Here is a 19,184-nt window from a genome sequence, read left to right as displayed (position 1 = left end):
ATGCTCACATTAGGACATTCTTCAGATTCTCGTTTACCTGGATCATCCTGTGCTCCCAAGAGGGAAAATACAACCATGTCATCTTAAAAAAACATATCAGGAAGATCAAAGTTTCTTGTTCCAGCCTTCTCCTTCCTTATGTATAAACATATTTAAGAAGTGTAAAGAATTATTGAAAGTATAGTACAGATATGTGGGTTTTCTGAGTGTGGAGTTTGTGTTTGGATAATTTTTTGGCATCTGTAATTAGCTTTTTATTATTAGATTTAACAGAGGTGAACAAGGGTTGGACAACCCGAAGAGACAGATAATTACAAACCCCTGTTACTCTGACTTTGGGAATCATTCTTGACATATCCCTTCCTCATATCGGAAGAATAACCTAAAGAAAGGATAAGCCAAGATATACATTTGCCCTCTTCCACTTAGGAGGAATAAGGTACTGCCCTCTGTAGCCTCCATCTGTATTTGTAAAATGTTAGGGAAAGTCTGACATTTGTTTAGAGACTGTGACTCTGAAGTTTACATTGTCTGATTTATTGTCTTAGTGTCTCTTTCCCTCTAGGGAACATCTCTATCTTCTTGGAAGGAAATTGCTTCTTCTTCTCAAATCAAACCAAGTTGTTCTAGAAGAGCATCCAAGTGTCCTTGGTTACAAGGGTAGGCACACAAGAGAAAATGGGAACAGCAGAGTGGGCAGCCAGGTGGTATTTGAGGTCTCATTTCTAACTGTTCTGAGGACAGACACACCCTTTGGTTTGATTATGTGAACCATTAATGTTCCTTTTTTGTATCAGCTTAGAGTTGAGTTTCTGTTACTTATGAGAAGAGTCTCAAAGAAAACACTCTTAATCTGCTCACTCTTTTTCATTCCTACCACAACACAACTGCCCTACTTAATATTCTTATGACCTCTTACATCTGCTGTTAAAATAGTTTCCTGAAAAACCTCCCCATGTCCATGGAGGAAGTGAATATTTAATTATATTTCATTTTATCGCAGGTGCCGGGTGCCACAGGTCTCTAACAGGAAGGTGGGGCTGGAATCTTGGCCCAGATTGGGGGCAGCAAAAGCAGTAATAGTGATGGCATCAGCTGTGGATCATGGGGAGAGGTAGTACCGCAAATGGGGGTACGTGCTGGGACCCAAGGTGGAAGGTTGTCTTTCCCATCTGTCCCCAGAGCCTGTCCCTGGAGCATATGTGCGAACATTAACTCTCTGGCCTGAATGCCAAGACAAGAGCTGCCTGTGCTCAAGCAGCAAATTTGTTAGTAAATTACTATAAAAATAAAAGCATATACATGGACATTGTACTAACCATTTCAGGGAGTTATTAGAATTCTTCAAGGACTTTAGAATTTCTGGTTTTGAAAACTGCTGCAACATTGCAAAGCAAATATCCACAGGCTTAGAAATAAAAGTCAGATTTATAGATCATTACATTTCTCAGAAAAGAACACTATTTTCACATGAAGACTTGGATCTTAGTGTTTCTTCTTCTCTGGTTGAACATGAGCAATACAATGTTCTATTGGGGAAGTCCCAAAAGTGTAGTGCTTCTAGAAGGAAGATACCAGATAGTGAAAGGTACAAAAAAAAACCCCAACCTAACTTATAATTCACCAATTATAAATCTAATTTTTTAATCTACAAAAACCCCAAAGATCTAGAAAAGCACTGAACAAAAATAGTACTTTTGCAATAATGATGATGGAAATATTCTCTATCAGTGCTTTCCAGTCCAGTAGCTACTAGCCACATGTGGCTATTGAATATTTGAAGTGTGACTAGTATGATTGAATATGTGAATATTTAATTTTAATTTATTTAACTTCAGGTAACTACAAGTGTCTAGCGGCTAATGCAGTAGACAGCAAAGGTCTAGACACTATGATATATGGGAATCTCCTGAAAGAAACAAATATGTTATTTTGGACAAGTAAGACTTGAGCAGAATATGTGAGCTATTTTCAAACATCTGAAGCATTGTCATGTGGTTGTTTAGAAACACTCATTGTGATTCCACAAAGCAGAACCAGAACTAAGGAATAAATGGTTACACGGGGACCAGTTATGGACTTTATATAAAGAACTTTCTAACAACTAGTGTGTCTAAAACTGCAATGAGTGACTAGACTAAATGTCCTTCAAGGTCCCTTTTGTGTGCTGTGAATCTATGATTATATGATCTAAATGTTGGTAATGGTGTACTACAGAGAGAATTTCTTTCCAGCTAGATAGCCATGTAATACAAAGGTCATTTAGGACACCCAGGCTAGGTGGCCTTGTCTATTTTCCTATTAAATCCTGGGTGAAATATATTCTGTCAATCTCTGAGATTAATAGTTCTGTTTTCTACCCACTGTTTTTGAGAAAATTCCATTACTGAAGTAATTTGTGGGAAAAGAGAAAACTAACTTTTCAAGACCTTTTTCTTGAGGCTATCAACATGTAAGTTCCATGATTCCTTCATTTCCCAGCTTTCACAGGTTTCTCAGATTATGTCTCTAAAACACTGACAGGTAAACATTGAGAATGATGCAATTCCTAGGTTAGATAATGGTTGATGCTAATTACTTCAAATGAGTGTAATCTGACTAGATGGAAGCAGTTACCATAATCAATGTCTGTGTTTACATTTGTGCAATCATGTCTTTTGTGTGATACTCAACTTAGGAAAAATTATAAAGTTAAAATAGTTATGTATTTTATCTAACAATTCAAACACAATGGCAAATCAAATGATTCAACAACAAATATTTACAGTGCACACTCTGATCCAAGCAATATGCAGACACTGTGGATACTATAGGAGACATGGCACGGTCTATGGACATAGACAAGTAAACTATGCATCACATCTTGGAAATTAATTGGATGATGAGATGAGGAGCATAGAAGGGGTATGGGAGCACAGAGAAGAACACCTAACCTAGCCTGGACTTGGGAAGGTGTGGGATGAGGACAAGATACATTATTGAGCATTGTTCTGTAGCAATTTAGATATGATATTTCTCATTTAATCTGTCAATATGGTATGCTTGTCCTGGGCTTACCTGCCCTCAGATTCACCCCGCACTTGTCCTCTGCTCTGTGCTATAATATACGCAGGCTGAATGCTACAGCCTGCAATTCTTAGGCTGGCCAACAGGATAGTAAACCCAGGAGGAGGGAACAGCCAGTTTTTCTCCTTCTTCCTCTGTATCGGGTAGTTTCCCCTTCAATAGCTACATATTTTTCATGGTTCCAGCTCCATCAGATTGATCCATCATGGCTCCAGATCCTATTGAACCCAACACTCAGGTTCTAGTAACGCTATCTCCTCTCTTTGTCCTTCCAGCCTAGAGGTGAGAATGACTTCTTTATGTTGCTAATTATTGGGTTACCCCACTGTCCCCTGTTCAGCTTCTCCGTCATTTTTGTAACCAATTCTCTGCTTTAAATATTTATCATGCTTTCCATTTTCCTGGACAATCCCTGACTGTTACATGTGTGGCCAATTATAGTGACAGATTTTCTAGTATTAAACTTCATCACATTCCTGGGATAAACCCAATTCTGTCACCAGCAGTTAAATATGTTTAAGTTTCTTCCATAATTAATTTAAAAAAAAAAACAAACCCCCCAAAACCCAAAATACCCTTAGATCCTGAAACCTCCTCCAAATAACACTATGTCTCTCATATTCTTCATATCCTATCAAAAATATTTTTTACACTCCTAGTTTTTGTATGTATTTTGAACAAATTCTAATAATGTAAGAAATCAGATGATATATTTAACTTTACCTGTGTGATGCAGCCCAAGCTCTACTCAGAGGGGAAATATATAGCCTTAAATAGGTGTATTAAAAAATAAGAAATGTCTAAAACATCCAAGCCATTCAAGAAGCTAGGGAATAAATAACATCTTAAACCTAAAGAAGTAGAAGGTAGGAAATAATGAAGGGAAATGCAGAAATAATGAAATGGAAAACAGTAGAGCCAAATAACAAAAGCCAGTTCTTTGAAAATCTTATCAAATGGACAATTTTTTAAAATATGACTACTGAAGATAAAAGCAGAAATAAACTATATAACTTAAAATTGTACAAACTATAGATGCAGAAGAGATTTAAATGTTATAAGAGAACACAGCAAATGTATTAAATCTTTCCCATTTGGAAAACCAAATGATGGACAAAGAACAATTTCTACATATTGTAGGGGTATTTCAGCTAATAAATTAAGAAGGAATGAGAGAATAAGAAAAGATCATTCTTCAGGCCCTAAGGGATTAATGGATAATGGTCATCAATGACTGCCGGCATCAGCACAAAGAGAGAGAACCAGGCATTCTGTACCCTCCTATTGGAAGTACAGAGCATCACCTACTGAGTAGTCCTGCAAAACGTAAAAGAAAATACAAAAACAAATCTAATCAACTTTCTACCTCTAACTAGCAATGTAAAGAAGTACAGGGGGCAGAAGAACATGGTAAAGAACACCAAAGCTTTACAATCTGCAAAATCCAGGCTATGGGAAACAGGACAGAACACAAGAACTGTGAACATGTTTTTTAAACAATAAAAATTAATTTCAATGAGAAAAGGTGATGGGGGAAACTGTAGATTAAAAATAATGTAGGGGACATAATAAACAATCCCAACGTATAGATCATATTTGGGCACCACTTGAAGGAAATCAGTTTAAATATATATATATAGCCATTAGCTAATTGTAAAATATAACTGGATATTTGATATTAATGACATTTAAATTTTTAGGGTTGATAATTGCATTAAGTTTATAGTTTATAAAAGAGTCCTTATTTTTTTAAAATGCATACTGAAATATTTAGAGAAGAAATGGTGTAATGTCTTGGATTTGTTTTGCATTATTCAAGCAGCAAAGATTGGTGGGGGTGGTGGTGGATGGAGGTATAATTAGAACCATGTTGGCCATGCATTGATGATTGTTGATGCTGAGTATCAGGTACATTGAGTTCATCATAGTATTTTCTCTACTGTTGTGTATGTTTTAGAATTCCTGTAATAAAAAGTTTTTATTATAAATATCATATAATTAAGTATGAAATCCTAAGTGAAATAGACCACTTTTTAGGGAAAAAAAGATGAAATTGGTTCATAAAGAAATAGAGAATTCCAACTGAACAATATAAACTGAAATTGTTTTCAAAGCTTAAACCATCCTTAAATCCTCCAGGACAAGCAGTTTGAAGGCCAGCTCTATCAAATGGTTAGGGAGAGCCAAATCACCATGTCATGTAATCTCTTCTAAAGCATATAAAATGATGGGCAATTATTCAACTATTTCTCCCAGGCTAGCTCTCGTTAATTCAAAAGCCAGATGAGGACTCCCCATGAAAATAACACTTGAGCCAAGCTCACTCACATAGCAGTAAATATCTTAAATAGATTGATAGCATATCCAACACAGCAGTGAAGTAAATGAACAAAGAGACTGTGTCTGAGGAATGAAAACATGATTTAACATGAGGAAATACTTTCAGCTGTAACCCCCTACATTAACAAATTAAAGGAGTGTGTTACTTTGCTAGAGTTGCCATAACAAAATCCCACAGGCTAGGTAGCTTAAACAACAGAAATTTATTTCCTTATAATTCTGGAGGCTAGAAGTCCAAGATCCATATGTTGGCAGGGTTGGTTTCTCCTGAGGTCACTTTCTATGGCTTGAAGATGGCTGTCTTCTCCTTCTGTCTTCATACGATCTTTCCTTTATGTGTATCTGTTTCCCAATCTCCTCTTCTTATAAGGACACCAGTCATATTGGAGTAGGCCCCATCCTTATGACCTCATTTTACCTTAATTACCTCTTTAAAGGCCCTATCTCCAAATTCAGTCACATTCTGAGTTGCTGGGGTTTAAGACTTCAACATATGAATTTTGGGGTACACAATTCAGCCCATAACAAGAGAAAACCATTTGATTATGTCAATGGGTACAGAAAAAAAATCTTAGAAAAATTCAATACAAATTCGCAGGAATTCTTTTAGCAAAGATTACAAGGGAACTTCCATTTCCCCAAATCTACAGCAAACGTGCTTTAATGTGAAATATTAGAAGCATTTCCTTTAAAGTGAGGGAAAAGATGTAGATACATGCTATCATTTTTACCATTCAAAATGATACTGGAGGGACTTCCCTGGTGGCACAGTGGTTAAGAATCTGCCTGCCAATGCAGGGGACACGGTTTCAATCCCTGATCCCGGAACATCCCACATGCTGTGGAGCAACTAAGCCTGTGCACCACAACTACTGAGCCTGTGTGCCACAACTATTAAAGCCCATGTGCCTAGAGCCCGTGCTCCACAACAAGAGAAGCCACCATACCACAACGAAGAGTACCCCCTGCTCGCTGCAACTAGAGAAAGCCCATGTACAGCAACGAAGACCCAACGCAGCCAAATAATTAAATAAACAAATAAAATTAAAAAAAAAATCCCAAAACCAAAAAACCAAAATGATACTGGAACACAAAGTTAGAGCTGTGGATATCAAAATAAATAAGAGATATGAATATTGAAAAGAAAGCTACACTATTTGGTGATAATATCACCTGTGTAGAAAATTCTAATGAATAAGCATGTGGGATATTCAAATGAATAAGAAACCTCAGAAAGACAGTATAAACTCGCTATAGCAAAAGCCAGAGCCTTGTCACATAAAAGCAATAACTAATAGAACATGTAATAGAAAATATCCCATTCACAACAGCAATAAAATCCAAAAATTACCTTAAAAGAATCATCACAAAAATGTAAGAGATCTTTTAGAGGCAACTATAAAAGTTTACTGATAGATTCAGGTAAAATAAGACCCAGATAAACAGGGCAGTATATCATACTTATTGATGGGATACACATCATTGTAAAGATGTCAATTCTCATTTACAGATTTAGTGCCTTACTTGTAGCTTCTAAGATAGCAATCAAACTTGGGCAGTTGTCTTCTCCCAAAATCAAGCCTGGAAAACCATAGAAGGTAGAATTTTAAAAAACCTCACAAATATACATAATAAAATCTAACTGACAAAACATGAAAAACACCTGGGGAAGACTGAGGACTGTGTTGAACTTGTGTTTGGGGTGAGGGAGTTCTGGGCCTAAGAGAGGTTGGGGAGAGTTTGTAGATTGTAGTAGAAGGAAGATGATAGAAAAGGGAGGAGTGAAGTTTAAAAACTTCTGCTGCTGTTTCATTGTAGTAACCTGAGGCTGTACTTAGGCCCCAGATGTCAGTATCCCTGGGGTAATGTCAGGAAAGCAGGAAAGATGGGTTGATTTAGCCAGTATGACTCAAGTTTGCTAATAATCACTTGAAACTACTCTAGTGGGTAAAGGACTGGTCTTTTTAAAAAATATATTATTTTAGCAGCACATAAAAAATGGACTAAAAATGGAATAGTATCACAATGAATCACCCACAGTAAGGGTAGGTATTCATGAAATACACACACACACACACACACACACATTCTACGTATGTACTTGGTAGAGATATACAACATACAATATATTTCTCACTATGAATGAGGGTTATAAAAAAGAAAATCACCTCATTGGACAATGCAATGTTAGATAAGCTCAAAAGAGGCAGGGCATCCCATAATCACAACTGTTCAGCCTCTTCCATGTAGAAAATAAGTTTTTTAGAACAAAAAGTTTCTAAAATCAAGACCCATTGGGAAGTTGGACTTCTTCTCTGTCATGGATGCTGCTACTTTCCCACACAGCATCTAGCCTGGAACCTGAAACCATTTTCTGTAGGAGCTGTACTTGAGCAAACAGTCAGAGATGGCAGGGAGGGGTAATTTCCCACACTGTATTTAATTGAGAATCCAGGATACAAGATGAGGACTCTCAAAGAGGATTGAAGGGTCCACACATTCCAGAACAGAGGGTACCCCACAGAACCCTGCTTCACTGCTGATGTCAGTCCTGGGAGACTCCAAGCAGGGGTCCCAGGCTGAGCAGCCCCCTTCATTTCCAGCTTGGGGGTTCTCAGGAAGGTGGAGGCCTTGGTCTGAAGGTGGCAGACATAGGTCAGCAGAGGGAGGAGTCCAGATCTTGCCAGTTGTCAAGATGAGGACTTGAAGGAGGATTTGAGGGCCTGAAGCATTGGGCCCCAGCCCTGCCCTCTTTCTGTGGTTAGCCCTGGCAAGCCCCAGGGCATGGTCACCAGATGTGGTCAGAAGGGAGGGACAGGTAAACACTGTCATCATCAGATCACCACCAGACATCAAGGTGAGGACCCTGAGGGAGGATCAAATAGAAGCCTGCCCCAGACAGAGGAGGTACCACAGAATCCAGCCCTTTACTTGCTTGCAGCCCTGAGAGGCCTTAAAGCATGGTGGCCGGATGTGGGGTCCCCTGACTTCCCACTAGGGCGTCAGAGAGGTGAGGACCTTGCTCTGAGGGGCCCTGTTTCACGTCAGGAGAGGGGAGGGGCCTCAGGCTCTGCCAGGCATCCAGAGGAAGATCTCGAGGAAGGCTTGCGGTGACTCCCTTTCCAGGCATCAGGGGACATCCCGGGACGTCCAGTCAGGCAGAGCACCCCTCCCCCACGTCCTCTTTGGAGAGGGCGGTCTCCGGGAAATGGGGACCTTGGACCGCATCATCAGGTCAGCAAAAGGGAGGACATACAAGCCCTGTCAGGAGTAAATATAAATACTACCTTGGACAAGTCTGCGCTTATGCCCACAACCTCAGAGCGGGAGGCTAGCTTGCCCTGCCTTGCTTGCTGTCAGCCCTCGTAGCCCTGGCACTCAGTCGCTGATGTAATGCTCCCTCGCTCCCGCCTCCATGGTCTCGGGGAGGAGGGGCTTGTTCTGGAGCCCACAAGGGAGGCAGCCCAGGCAGTGCCCAGAGTCAAGTCTGAGCCAGGACTGAGTGGCTTTTCCACCCCGGAGCGGGAACCCTGCCCGCGCCCCACCCCTGCAGTCATCCCTGGGAGGTTGCAGGCAGGGTCCCCGGAAGTGGTGTGTCGGGACTATCTGCTCCGACGTCTGAGGGACCGGAGGCTTTCTCTGAGGTGTGCAGCCTTTAGGTCAGAAGAGAGGGGAGTCCTGGGCTCTGCCACGCTTCAAGGTGAGACCCCTGAGGAAGGAGGGAGAGGCCTCCTCCGCAGAGGCTTGGCCTCGCCCGTGCCGTGGGTCCTGGAAAGCTGCGGGCACAGGCGGGCACAGGCGGTCACGGTGGCGCCTCAGGCGCGGTCGGGAGTCTGAGGGGCACGAGGCGAGTCTGAGGGGTCGCGGGAGGGGCGAGTCCCAGGCGTGGTCGGCCTCAGGTGAGGACCCAGAGGGAGGAGAAGCCCGCCGTGGGGCTGGGCGGGCGGGCACCGCGCGCTTGCCGCCAGCTCCGAGGGCCCGCAGGCAGGCTGCCTGGGCGCGGGGAGGCTTGCTCGTGGGCGCTGGACTCGGGCCCGCAGAGGAACGAGCCCCGGCCCCCCGGGGGTCAGGCGAGCTCCAGACGGAGGACAGCGGCCCCTCGGCCCGCTCGGCCCCTGCGGTTCTCCCCTGAGGCCCCGGGGCATGGGAGGTGGCCTGACTTGCGCCCCCGCGGCTGAGGGACCGAGGTGTTGCAGGTTGGGGCTGGTGGGTCGGACGCGCGCGGCAGAGGCACGGAGGACGGCCCGGGGTGGGGGGACAGGGGGTCTCTCCGCAGCTCCCGTCCCGCCCTGCGCGTTGCCCCGGGGCAGCCCAGGCCTGGCCTCGGCTGTGTTTTCCCTGGGCCTCCGTGCAGGGAGGGTCGGGGCCCGGGGCCTTGTGCATTGGGGCTGAACTCGGGGCAGAAAAGGGGGTGTCCCGGCTCTGCCGGGTGTGAAGGGGGACCCTCGTGGGGGGCTGAGGGGGCCTCCCAGTCCGGACCGTGGGGCCCGCGGACGCCCGCACCGCCCAGCTCTCAGCCCTGAGCCGACCTGGGGCGGGGGGGATGGGGAGGGGCCCTCCTTGTCTCCTGACTTCTTTGTCTGGCCCCCCAGGGCGGTGGTGGCTGTGGGCTGGGGGTGGGGGCGGCCTCGGGTGCAAAGAGGGGAGGGAGGCCGCCCCGTCGGGGGTGACTGTGAAACTGTGAGGATGCACGAGGGGACCTTCCGCAGGCCAGGAGCCCCGCAGACCCCGCTCCGCCCGCGCCATGACCCTGGGAGGACTCAGGCCGCGGTGCTCGGTGCTCGGGAGAGGTGCCCCTTCGTTGCCTCAGGACGCGGTGGGGCTGCACTCCGGGGAGAGAGGCCTTGGCCTGGGGGGCGATGGGGCTACCCTGAGCGGGGCCGGAAGCTACCCACCGCGGAAGAGATGCCGTTCAGGCCCTGCGCTCAGCTCTAGGAGGTCCTGGGCAGGGGTGGCAAGCTGTGGCCTCTCTTTAGTTTTATCTGGACGTGCTCGGGGGACTGAGGACCTAGGTCTGAAGGGACAGGGGCGGCTGGGCAGAGGGAGGAGTCCCAGGCTTTACGTGGGGTCAGATTAAGGACTGAGGGCCCTACACCAGAACAGATGGGACCCAGCAGTCCTCTGCTTTTGCTGTCAACATTGTGGGCCCTGACTTTTTTTCTGGGGGGTTCCCAGGTTGGTGAAGAGCTTGGTCTGGTGGGTGTGCCTGAGTTCAGCAAAGGGAGGAGTACCACATGCTGCCAGGTGTCAAGATAAGAACCTTGAGGGGAGATTTACAGGACCTCCCACCTTGTACAGAGGGGTCTCACAGCAACCTGCCCTTGTTGTCAGCCCTGGGAGGCCACATAGCGGGGTTGCCAAATGCCTCGTTTATTGACTTCCACTCTGGGAGTCTCAGGGAGGTGACACTTTTTCTGAGGGGTGGACCTCAGGATAATAGAGAGGACCGTGAGGGAGGATTGAGATGGCCTCCCTCCCCAGGTAGATTTGGCCTCCCCCTGCCCTAAAAATACCCATTTTAGAGAGAAGGGGCCCCATCCTGGCCCTGCCCCTCTTGTCAGCCCTAGGAGACCACAGGCAAGGTTGGCCAGATGTGACATTTCCTAACTTTTGCAGGGGGTGGATGGAGGTTCCCAGAGAGGTGAGGGTATCAGTCTGAGGGGGAGCCACATCAGTTCAGAAGAGGGAGAAGTCCCAGGCTCTGTCAGGAGTCAAGGTAAGGACCACTGGGGGGCCTTAAGGCCCCACTTCCCTTAAGGATGCCACAGAATCTCAGCCCTGGGAGGATCAGAGTAAAGGTGAGCAGATGGGAGGAACTCTCACTTCTGCCACAAGCTGTACCAGGAGTCAAGGGGATGGAGTTTCTCAGGGAGGTGAGGTCTGAGTTGGAGCAGAAAACTTCAGGTCAGCAGAGGGTAGGACAGGCCTTGCCAGGAGTACGGGTGAATACCTTGAGCGAGGATTGAGTGCAGTGCCATGGCAGAACAGACCCCAGGCAGGGGTAGCTGGATTTGGTGTCTTTTTACTTTGTCTGGGGTGTCCCAGGGAGGTGAAGGCTTTGGTCTGAGCTGATGACATCACAAAGGCAAGAGTTCCAGAATCTGAGGAGTCAAGGTAAGGTAAGTGCCTTGAAGGAGGACTAAGGTTACCCCCTAGCACAGACAGAAGGGGTCTCAGAAACTCCACTCTGTTCCCACTGTCCACCCTGGGAGGATCCGGGCAGGAATGCCCAGATGTGGTATACCCTCACTCCCTGCAAGGGGTGTGTGGAGGTGTCCCTGGGAGGTAAAGCCTTGGTCTGAGAAGGATGATTTCAGGTCACCAGATAAGATGGGCCCAGGCCCACCTTACACTGAGGGAAGACAGAGGGAACACCCTATCCCAGAACAGAGGGAGCCCAGCCCCTGCTGTCAGCCAGGGGTGACTCTAGGCAGGGGTGGCTGGATGTGATATCTTTTCACTTTTGTCTTGAGGGTCTTAGGGAGGTGAAGGCCTTGGTGTGAGTGAGAAGACAGGTCAGCTGAAGGAGTCACATCAGGTCAGAAGAGGGAAGAGTCCCAAGCTCTACCAGAGTCAAGGTAAGGACCCTTGGTGAGGACCAAAAGTACTTCCAACCCCAGAAAGAAGAGACCCCAAAGAGTCTGGCTATCTCCTGTCCTCAGGCCTGGAAGGACTCAGGCAGGGTTGGCTATATGTGGTATGCCCTCACTTTCTCCAAGGATGAGAGAGATGTCTCAGAAAGGTGACATCCAGTCAGCAGGGGGTGGCCTAGGCCCTGTTAGGAGTAAAGATGGATCCTGTGAGGGAGGATTGAGGATAGCCCCACCACAGGACATATGGGGCCCAGCTCTTGCTTTTGGCACTGGAAGGACCTAGCAGGGGTGGTAAGATGTAGTGCCTCATTTTTTTTTTTAATTTATTTATTGGCTGTGTTGGGTCTTTGTTGCTGCACGCGGGCTTTCTCTAGTTGTGGAGAGGGGGGGCTACTCTTCGTTGCAGTGAGTGGGCTTTTCATTACAATGGCTTTTCTTGTTGTGGAGCACGGGCTCTAGGCATGCGGGCTTCAGTAGCTGTGGCATGTGGGCTCCAGAGTGCAGGCTCAGTAGTTGTGGCACAGAGCCTTAGTTGCTCCGCGGCATGTGGGATCTTCCTGGACCAGGGCTCGAACTTGTGTGCCCTGCACTGGCAGGTGGATTCTTAACCACTGCGCCACCAGGGAAGTCCCAGTGCCTCATTTTCGTCCATGGGTTCTCAGGGAGGTGAGGGCCTCATTCTGAGGAAGTGGCAGTCTGAGGGGAAGCCACATCAGGTGAGCAGAGGGAAGAGTCCTAGACTCTGCCAGAGTTTAAGGTAGGGACCTTGGGTGAGGACTGAAGGCATACCCTCTCCCGAGGACTGAGGGCATATCCAACTCTGCTCTTCCCCTGCTGTCAGCTCTGGGAGGCCCTGGGCACACTGGTCAGATATAGTGTACCCTCACTTCCTCTTTGGTGGTCTCAGGGAGGTGAGGGCTTGTTCTAACGGGGCCAGACTCAGACAGCAGAGGGAAGAGTCACAGAACCTACCAGGCATCACTGTGAGGAGTGAGGATAACCCTCAGCTAGGAGAGAGGGGTAACCTGCAAACTTCACTCAGCTCTTGCTGTCACCCTGGGAGGCCCTGGGCAGGTGTGGTTGAAAGTGTTGCCCCTTTCACTTTCTTCTCATCTGTCTCAGGAATGCGAGCTCTTGCCTTAGGCTAGCAGAGGTGGGGGAGAAGGGGGCACAAGTCTTGTTAGAGGAAAGTAAGAACCTTAGCGTGGAGGGGATCATCCGCTCCAGAACAGCAGGGACCTCACAGAACTCGGCCCCTCCTCTCCTGTCAGGGGCTCCAGGAACCATGAGGTGAGGGCCTTGGTGTGAGGCACACGTCTTCAGGTCAGCAGAGCAGAGGAAGACCAGACAGTGCTGGGAGTCAAGGTGAGGTGCACACCCCGAATGTCTACCAAGGACCCCACAGTGCCTGACCCCCCCTGCCCACAGGCAGCCCTGAAAGTCCTGGGTTGTGCTGGTTGGCTGTATGCCGAGGAGCTTCCTCACATCCTTCTAACAAGTTCCTAAGGGGACAAACTGTGCAGGGAGACAGGAGCCCTGTGAGGCCCTAGAGCACCCCCTAAAGAGGAGATCTGTAAGCCAGCCTTTGTCAGAGCTGCCAAGGGTGCATTTCTCTGCTGAGGCTGCTGACTCCCTCCCTTTCTCCCCCAGGCCTGTGGGATCCCATCTCCCACCATCCTGCTCACACTTCTACCTGCTGCCTCCAGCAAGTGTCATCATGTCTCACTCTCCAAAGCGTCCACGCCTCACATTTGAGCCAGACTTTCAGACCCTAAGTGAGATACAAGGCCTGCTGATAGCGCAGGTTCCCGCAGCTGAGGAGGAAGAGGAGGAGACTGCCTCCATTTCCTCCTGCTCTTTCACCTTCTCCTACCCCTCTTCCTCCCCCTCCCCCTCTCCCTCCCCCTCTCCCTCTCCTCTGCTACTGGGCGCCCCAGAGGAGGAGCAGGAGGAGCAGGAGCAGCAGGAGCAGCAGGAGGAGCAGGAGCAGCAGGAGGAGCAGGAGCAGCAGGGGGAGCAGGAGCCTGACACTGTGATTTTGGGTCCTCCCCAGAGTCCTCAGAGCTCCTTCTCCTCCACGTCGTGGAGCACGTCTGATGGAGGCTTCAGCAGCCAAGAAGAGGGCACATGCTCTCTCCAGGCCTCAGTAGACACCAAATCCTTGCGCAGAGACCCACTAGATAGGAAAGTGGCGGATTTGGTGCATTTCATGATCCTCAAATATCGACTGAAGAAGCCCATCACAAAGGCAGAAATGCTAAAGGTTGTCCTCAAAAGGTACAAAAAACAATTCCCTGTGATCTTCAAGAAAGCTTCTAAGTGCCTAGAGGTAGTCTCTGGCATTGATGTGAAGGAAGTGGACCCCAAAATCCATTCCTATGTCCTTGTCAACTCCTTAGACCTCACGCATGATGATAAGCTTAGTGATGATCAGAGCATGCCTAAAAATGGCCTCCTGATAATCATCCTGGGTGTGATTTTCCTAGAGGGAAACTGTGCCCCTGAGGAAACCATCTGGGATTTCTTGACTATAATAGGCCTGCATGCTGGGAGGAAGCACTTCATTTTTGGGGACGCTTGGAAACTCATCACAGGAGATTGGGTGCAGGAGAATTATCTGGAGTACCGGAAGGTGCCTAATAGTGATCCTCCACGGTATGAATTTCTGTGGGGTCCAAGGGCCTATGCTGAAACCAGCAGGCTGAAAGTTCTAGAATTTTTGGCCAAGATCAAGGGGACTGACCCCATTTCCTTCTCATGCTGGTCTGAGGAGGCTTTAAGAGATGAGGAAGAGAGAGTCAGGGCCAGAATTGGCTCCATGGATAGTACTACTGCTGTGCTCATTGTGCAGCATGTCTCAGAAGTTTCTGTCCTAACTGAATAATGAGGCTAAATCTTCATTCTGTGTTTGGAGAGGGCAGTCAGAGTTCTAAGTAGAGGAGGGTCAGAGTCAGGCTGAGGAGAACACACTGTGCAACAACTATGTGTTCCTGTTCTGTATGGGTGACTTGAAAGTTTATCTTTTTTTTTCCTTTTGGTGTTTTTTTCAAATACTCTTCCTTTTCATAGATTTATGAGCTTTAGAATCTGTTTATGAATGATATTGGCCACATTTATTACAAAACATTTATCAGATTTAAGAATAAGAGTCTTGATATTTTGCAAAACAAATTGAGGAACTTCCATCTTATTTTGTGATCTGGAACAAGATAACATGACTTTGGAATAGGAATTTTCTTGGAAATGTGAAAGAACTCAGAAGACTATAGAGAAAAAAATGTAAAAGGTGGTTCATTTTTGGATTCCCATAACCACTTTAGTCTATTGTTTTGTAAAATTAAAACAATATATACCTGGATTTGCTTGGCTTATTCAAGAAAGTAAGGGTAATCTAAACAAACCCTAATTTTTGGATTCCCTTAACCACTTTAGTGTATTGTTTTGTAATATTAAAATATATACCTGGACTTGTTTGGCTTATTCAAGAAAGTAGGAGTCATCTTAACAAACTTTAATTTTTTGATTCTGTTAACCATTTTAGTCTATTGTTCCATAAAATTAAAGGATATATTCTTGGATTTGCTTGGTTTATTCAGGAAAGTAGGAGTGACCTTAATCTTAATAAATAAAAGACTGCTCACTGACTCGTTTATTCATTAAACATTAATTGGATATTTTCTCTTTGGAAAACACTTTGTTGATAGTGGAAATTCTAGGATAAGCAAGACACACCTCTACCCATAGAAGGGTAGAGGTTAGGAGCAGCAATCATATCAGGAAGATGGTGAGATGTCCTCCATTACCTAAAGAACAAGTGAAAAAAGAGTGAGGAGGTGGGACTCCAGATGCGAGCAGTCAAGTGGAAATGCCCCGAGCTAAGGCAGTTTGGGACTTTGGGAAACTGCAATTCCTTCTATGGGAGTTCATTATAAGTTAAGCTGTGGGTGGTGGCAGGGGCCAGACTCTCAGACTGTGTGTCTTAGAGGTGAGGGAAGAGCCTGGAATGGAAAATTGCTTAGTTAGTTTTGGATCAGGGATTAACCAGAGGGAAATTCCCCACCTGGGGGCAGCTATGAGAGGTGTCCTGAACTCTTGTCCCAGTGCAGTTAATACAGTGCGTGAAGGTGTTCTATACATATCATCTGCAGTAATTTCTTGAGAAGACAGTGATACTCTCTTGAGTTGGTACCCAGAATCCACTAGGCTGGCACTCCTCTCCCTGGCCTAAGAGAGCCAGAGCCAACTCTGTTAAAATCACATTAAAGGTAGGTTATCTTGAGTGTAATTAGGCCAAATCTAAGCAAGATCTAGGCTTTGGTGGCAGTGAAATGAAAGAAAATAGTATTTTGAATGGATGAGTAGCTGGGAGAGAAGGAAGGAGTTACTCAAATTCTAAGAGCTTTGAGTTATATCAGCTGGGGAAGACTAACCCATACCCCAAATTAATAAATCCTGTAAGAGGAAACATTTAATGAGTTTTGTGAAGCTGCATTTTTGCCTGATTTAATTAAGCTGTGTATCATTTGAAACGTCCTGGGTAAAAACAAAATCCCAGAGGAGAGGGCAGTAAGGTCTGGGGACAAAATAATACTAGAAATAACTGCCATTCATTAAAGATCTAATAAGTGCCAGGCGCTGTGTTAGATGCTTTTCTTACTTTGCATACATTCCAACAGTCCTACAAGATAGGGTTTATCAAACCCGTTTTACAGAGGATGCATCCAAGGCTCATAGTGTTGGTAATTTCCCCAGGATTATACTGCTAGTAAGTGACAGGGCTGAGACTAGACCATGGTCTGAATTCATCTAGGGCCCATGTTGTTCCCACTCCTCCTAGCATAAGACAATCTGTCTTTTATTCTTTTCTCAATATTATATAATATCAGGTGACAAAAAGAAGGACCATGTGACAAGGTACTGAAAGCAGGCATAGAGAATGAAGGGGAAATGAGAATAAAACATAATTTGGGGATTGTCTGAGTTTTATTTATCTAAGGTCCTCCTGCTTAGAGACCTAGGATGCCTTAATAGTTAACTCTGCCCCGGTGCTGGCATTTGTGTCCAGTCTTAGCAATATCCTGAATTACAGCATACTTCCTCTGATCTTCTCCAGTGTGCCCTCCTGTCCAACTCTGGAACCTGGCCTGCTGGCTAGTTCTTCACTGTCTCCTCATCTGAAAGCTGTGCCCTGCTCCCAGTGCACAACACAGAACCACCCACCTTCCCCCTATCATAGAACATTCCTACTCCCTGCAGAAGTCCCCTGGCTGTTGCATCTGTCACTCTGGAGCCCTGATAGCAACACCCCTTCAACTTAAAATTTCAATTTGGAAAGTTCAAATAGACAGTGTTGTTTATACTGATCTATAGTGAGTTAAATGGTGACCCTCAAAAGATATATATATCTAAGATATATATATATATCCAGATAGATATATCCAAGTCCTAATTTTCAATATTGGTATATGTGACCTTATTTGGTAATAGTCTTTGCAGATGTAATTATGTTAGGAATCTTGAGATTGTCTTGGATTTAGGGTAGGCCATAAATATAATGAATGGTACACATATAAGAAAAAGGAAAGGGAGATTTGACACACACAGAAACACAGAGAAGAAGGGGATTTGAAGAATGGAGGCAGAGATTGGAGTGATGCATTTATAAGACAAGGAATGCCAAGGATTGCTGATGATCACCAGAAGGTAGAAGAGAGCCATGAGATGGAGTTCTCCTTCAAGGTCTCCAGATAGCCCTAGGAAGCTAATACATGTTCATTCTGCCTAGGTATATTTAACAAACTCTCAAAGTGTTTTCCAAATGGGCTTGTTAGTAGAGTCTGATTTGCCACATAATCTACTGGCTATTGGGATATAACTCTGAAGTTAGATACATTATTTTTGAAACTACCCTAGTATTTGCAATAGGATTTTAATGGGATGTCTTTTTGAAATTGACCACTGAACATGTACATAGATAGATGTGCTTATCCATGTGGTTAAAAACCAAAGCCTTCCTCATAAGTGATTGGTAAGGAAAGACCATGAAAATCTCTGTGTAATCAAATGTCTACAGCGGCTAAGTTCTTAAAATTGTAGTCCTTCTAGGTGAAAATGGTTCCTTAGCAGATATGCTAGGTCTGTTTAAAAACGGAAAAACACAAAATAAAAAATAAAAAAAAGAATTAAAAAAAAAAACGGAAAAACATCGTTGTTATGAACTTCATGTTTGTGTCCCCCACAAATTCATATGTTGAAAACGTAACCCCCAAGGCGGTAGTATTAGCAAGTGAAGCCTTTGGGAGGTAATTTGGTTTTGATGAGGTCATGATGGTGGAGCCTCCATGATTAGATTAGTGTCTTTATAAGAAGAGAAATAGGCTAGAGATCTCTCTTGGCCATGTGACAAAAAAAACGAGAAGCTGGCTGTCTGCAAGCCAGGAAGAAGGTCCTCTCCAGACACCAAGTCTATGAGAAGCCTGATCTTGGACTTCACAGACCCCGAAAAGAGGAATTTCTGTTGTTTAAACCACTAAGTCAATGGTATCTTGTTAAAACAGCTTGAGTTGACTAAAACAACCATCCTTCCACTGCCCCTTGTCTGTGTACCTGCCTCACAGGAAAATCCTGGTTTGCAGTGTGCCAAAAGGCACCTGTACAGGTGTTTGGGAATGTATCACAAGGAGGGAGAATATTCTCAGTCTGCTGAGATTATAAAGATTATTGCAAAGAGTAGTGCAGAAAAGTGCTATTGAGTGAAGAACGGTGAGTTCTCCCTGCTAAGATTTATAGAATCATTTGACAACTAGGTGTGGTCCTATATTTGAAAGCACCTGTCACATAGTAGGTTCCTGAAAAGTTGGTGAATCTCAAGGTAAATCTGGTTTTCTCAGAAACTCCCTTCAAGAAATGAAGAGAGTTATCATGACAAATTATAATTGCTGCTTTTTATTGAACACCTACTAGGTGACAGCTTATGGGAGAGACTATGTGATGGCTTATGGAATAGACTACAAGTGCTCATCCACATCTTGTCTTCCTCACCTTCTGGGTGGTCCACTTGCAGCCAGGCAGGAGCCAATATGCCCTTTCCATGCTTCCTCTGCCATTCAGCAGCAAAGATGGAGGCCCCATGTTGGGATTACGGTGCTACAAGATGGAAGCAGCCTGGATCCTTGAGTCACCTGA

General features: G+C 45.4%; 1 protein-coding gene across 7 annotated transcripts; it reads left to right on the top strand.

Moving 5' to 3' along the window:
• Positions 1 to 8,989: 8,989 nt before the first annotated feature.
• On the top strand, positions 8,990 to 15,630 carry LOC130841919 (melanoma-associated antigen 10-like). 7 transcript variants are annotated; one of them, XM_057718541.1, is made up of 5 exons: positions 8,999 to 9,106; positions 11,452 to 11,520; positions 11,888 to 11,984; positions 13,271 to 13,364; positions 13,650 to 15,630. In XM_057718541.1, exon 5 carries the CDS (start codon positions 13,717 to 13,719, stop codon positions 14,881 to 14,883), a length of 1,167 nt encoding a protein of 388 aa, XP_057574524.1. In that variant the 5' UTR covers positions 8,999 to 9,106; positions 11,452 to 11,520; positions 11,888 to 11,984; positions 13,271 to 13,364; positions 13,650 to 13,716; the 3' UTR covers positions 14,884 to 15,630. The 7 variants fall into 7 exon arrangements, with proteins under 7 accessions (XP_057574528.1, XP_057574524.1, XP_057574525.1 ...); XM_057718542.1 differs by having other exon boundaries at positions 11,452 to 11,525; XM_057718543.1 differs by having other exon boundaries at positions 11,452 to 11,525; positions 11,880 to 11,984.
• Positions 15,631 to 19,184: the final 3,554 nt, after the last annotated feature.

Source organism: Hippopotamus amphibius, chromosome X (genome assembly GCF_030028045.1).
Source record: "Hippopotamus amphibius kiboko isolate mHipAmp2 chromosome X, mHipAmp2.hap2, whole genome shotgun sequence".
Classification (NCBI taxonomy): Eukaryota; Metazoa; Chordata; class Mammalia; order Artiodactyla; family Hippopotamidae; genus Hippopotamus; species Hippopotamus amphibius.
Note: the sequence above shows the minus strand (reverse complement) of the source record. Positions and strands in the feature narration are given on the sequence as shown.

Excerpts from the sequence above, each read along its gene's own strand:
- LOC130841919 (XM_057718545.1), top strand. The coding sequence starts at position 13,717 with ATGTCTCACTCTCCAAAGCGTCCACGCCTCACATTTGAGCCAGACTTT.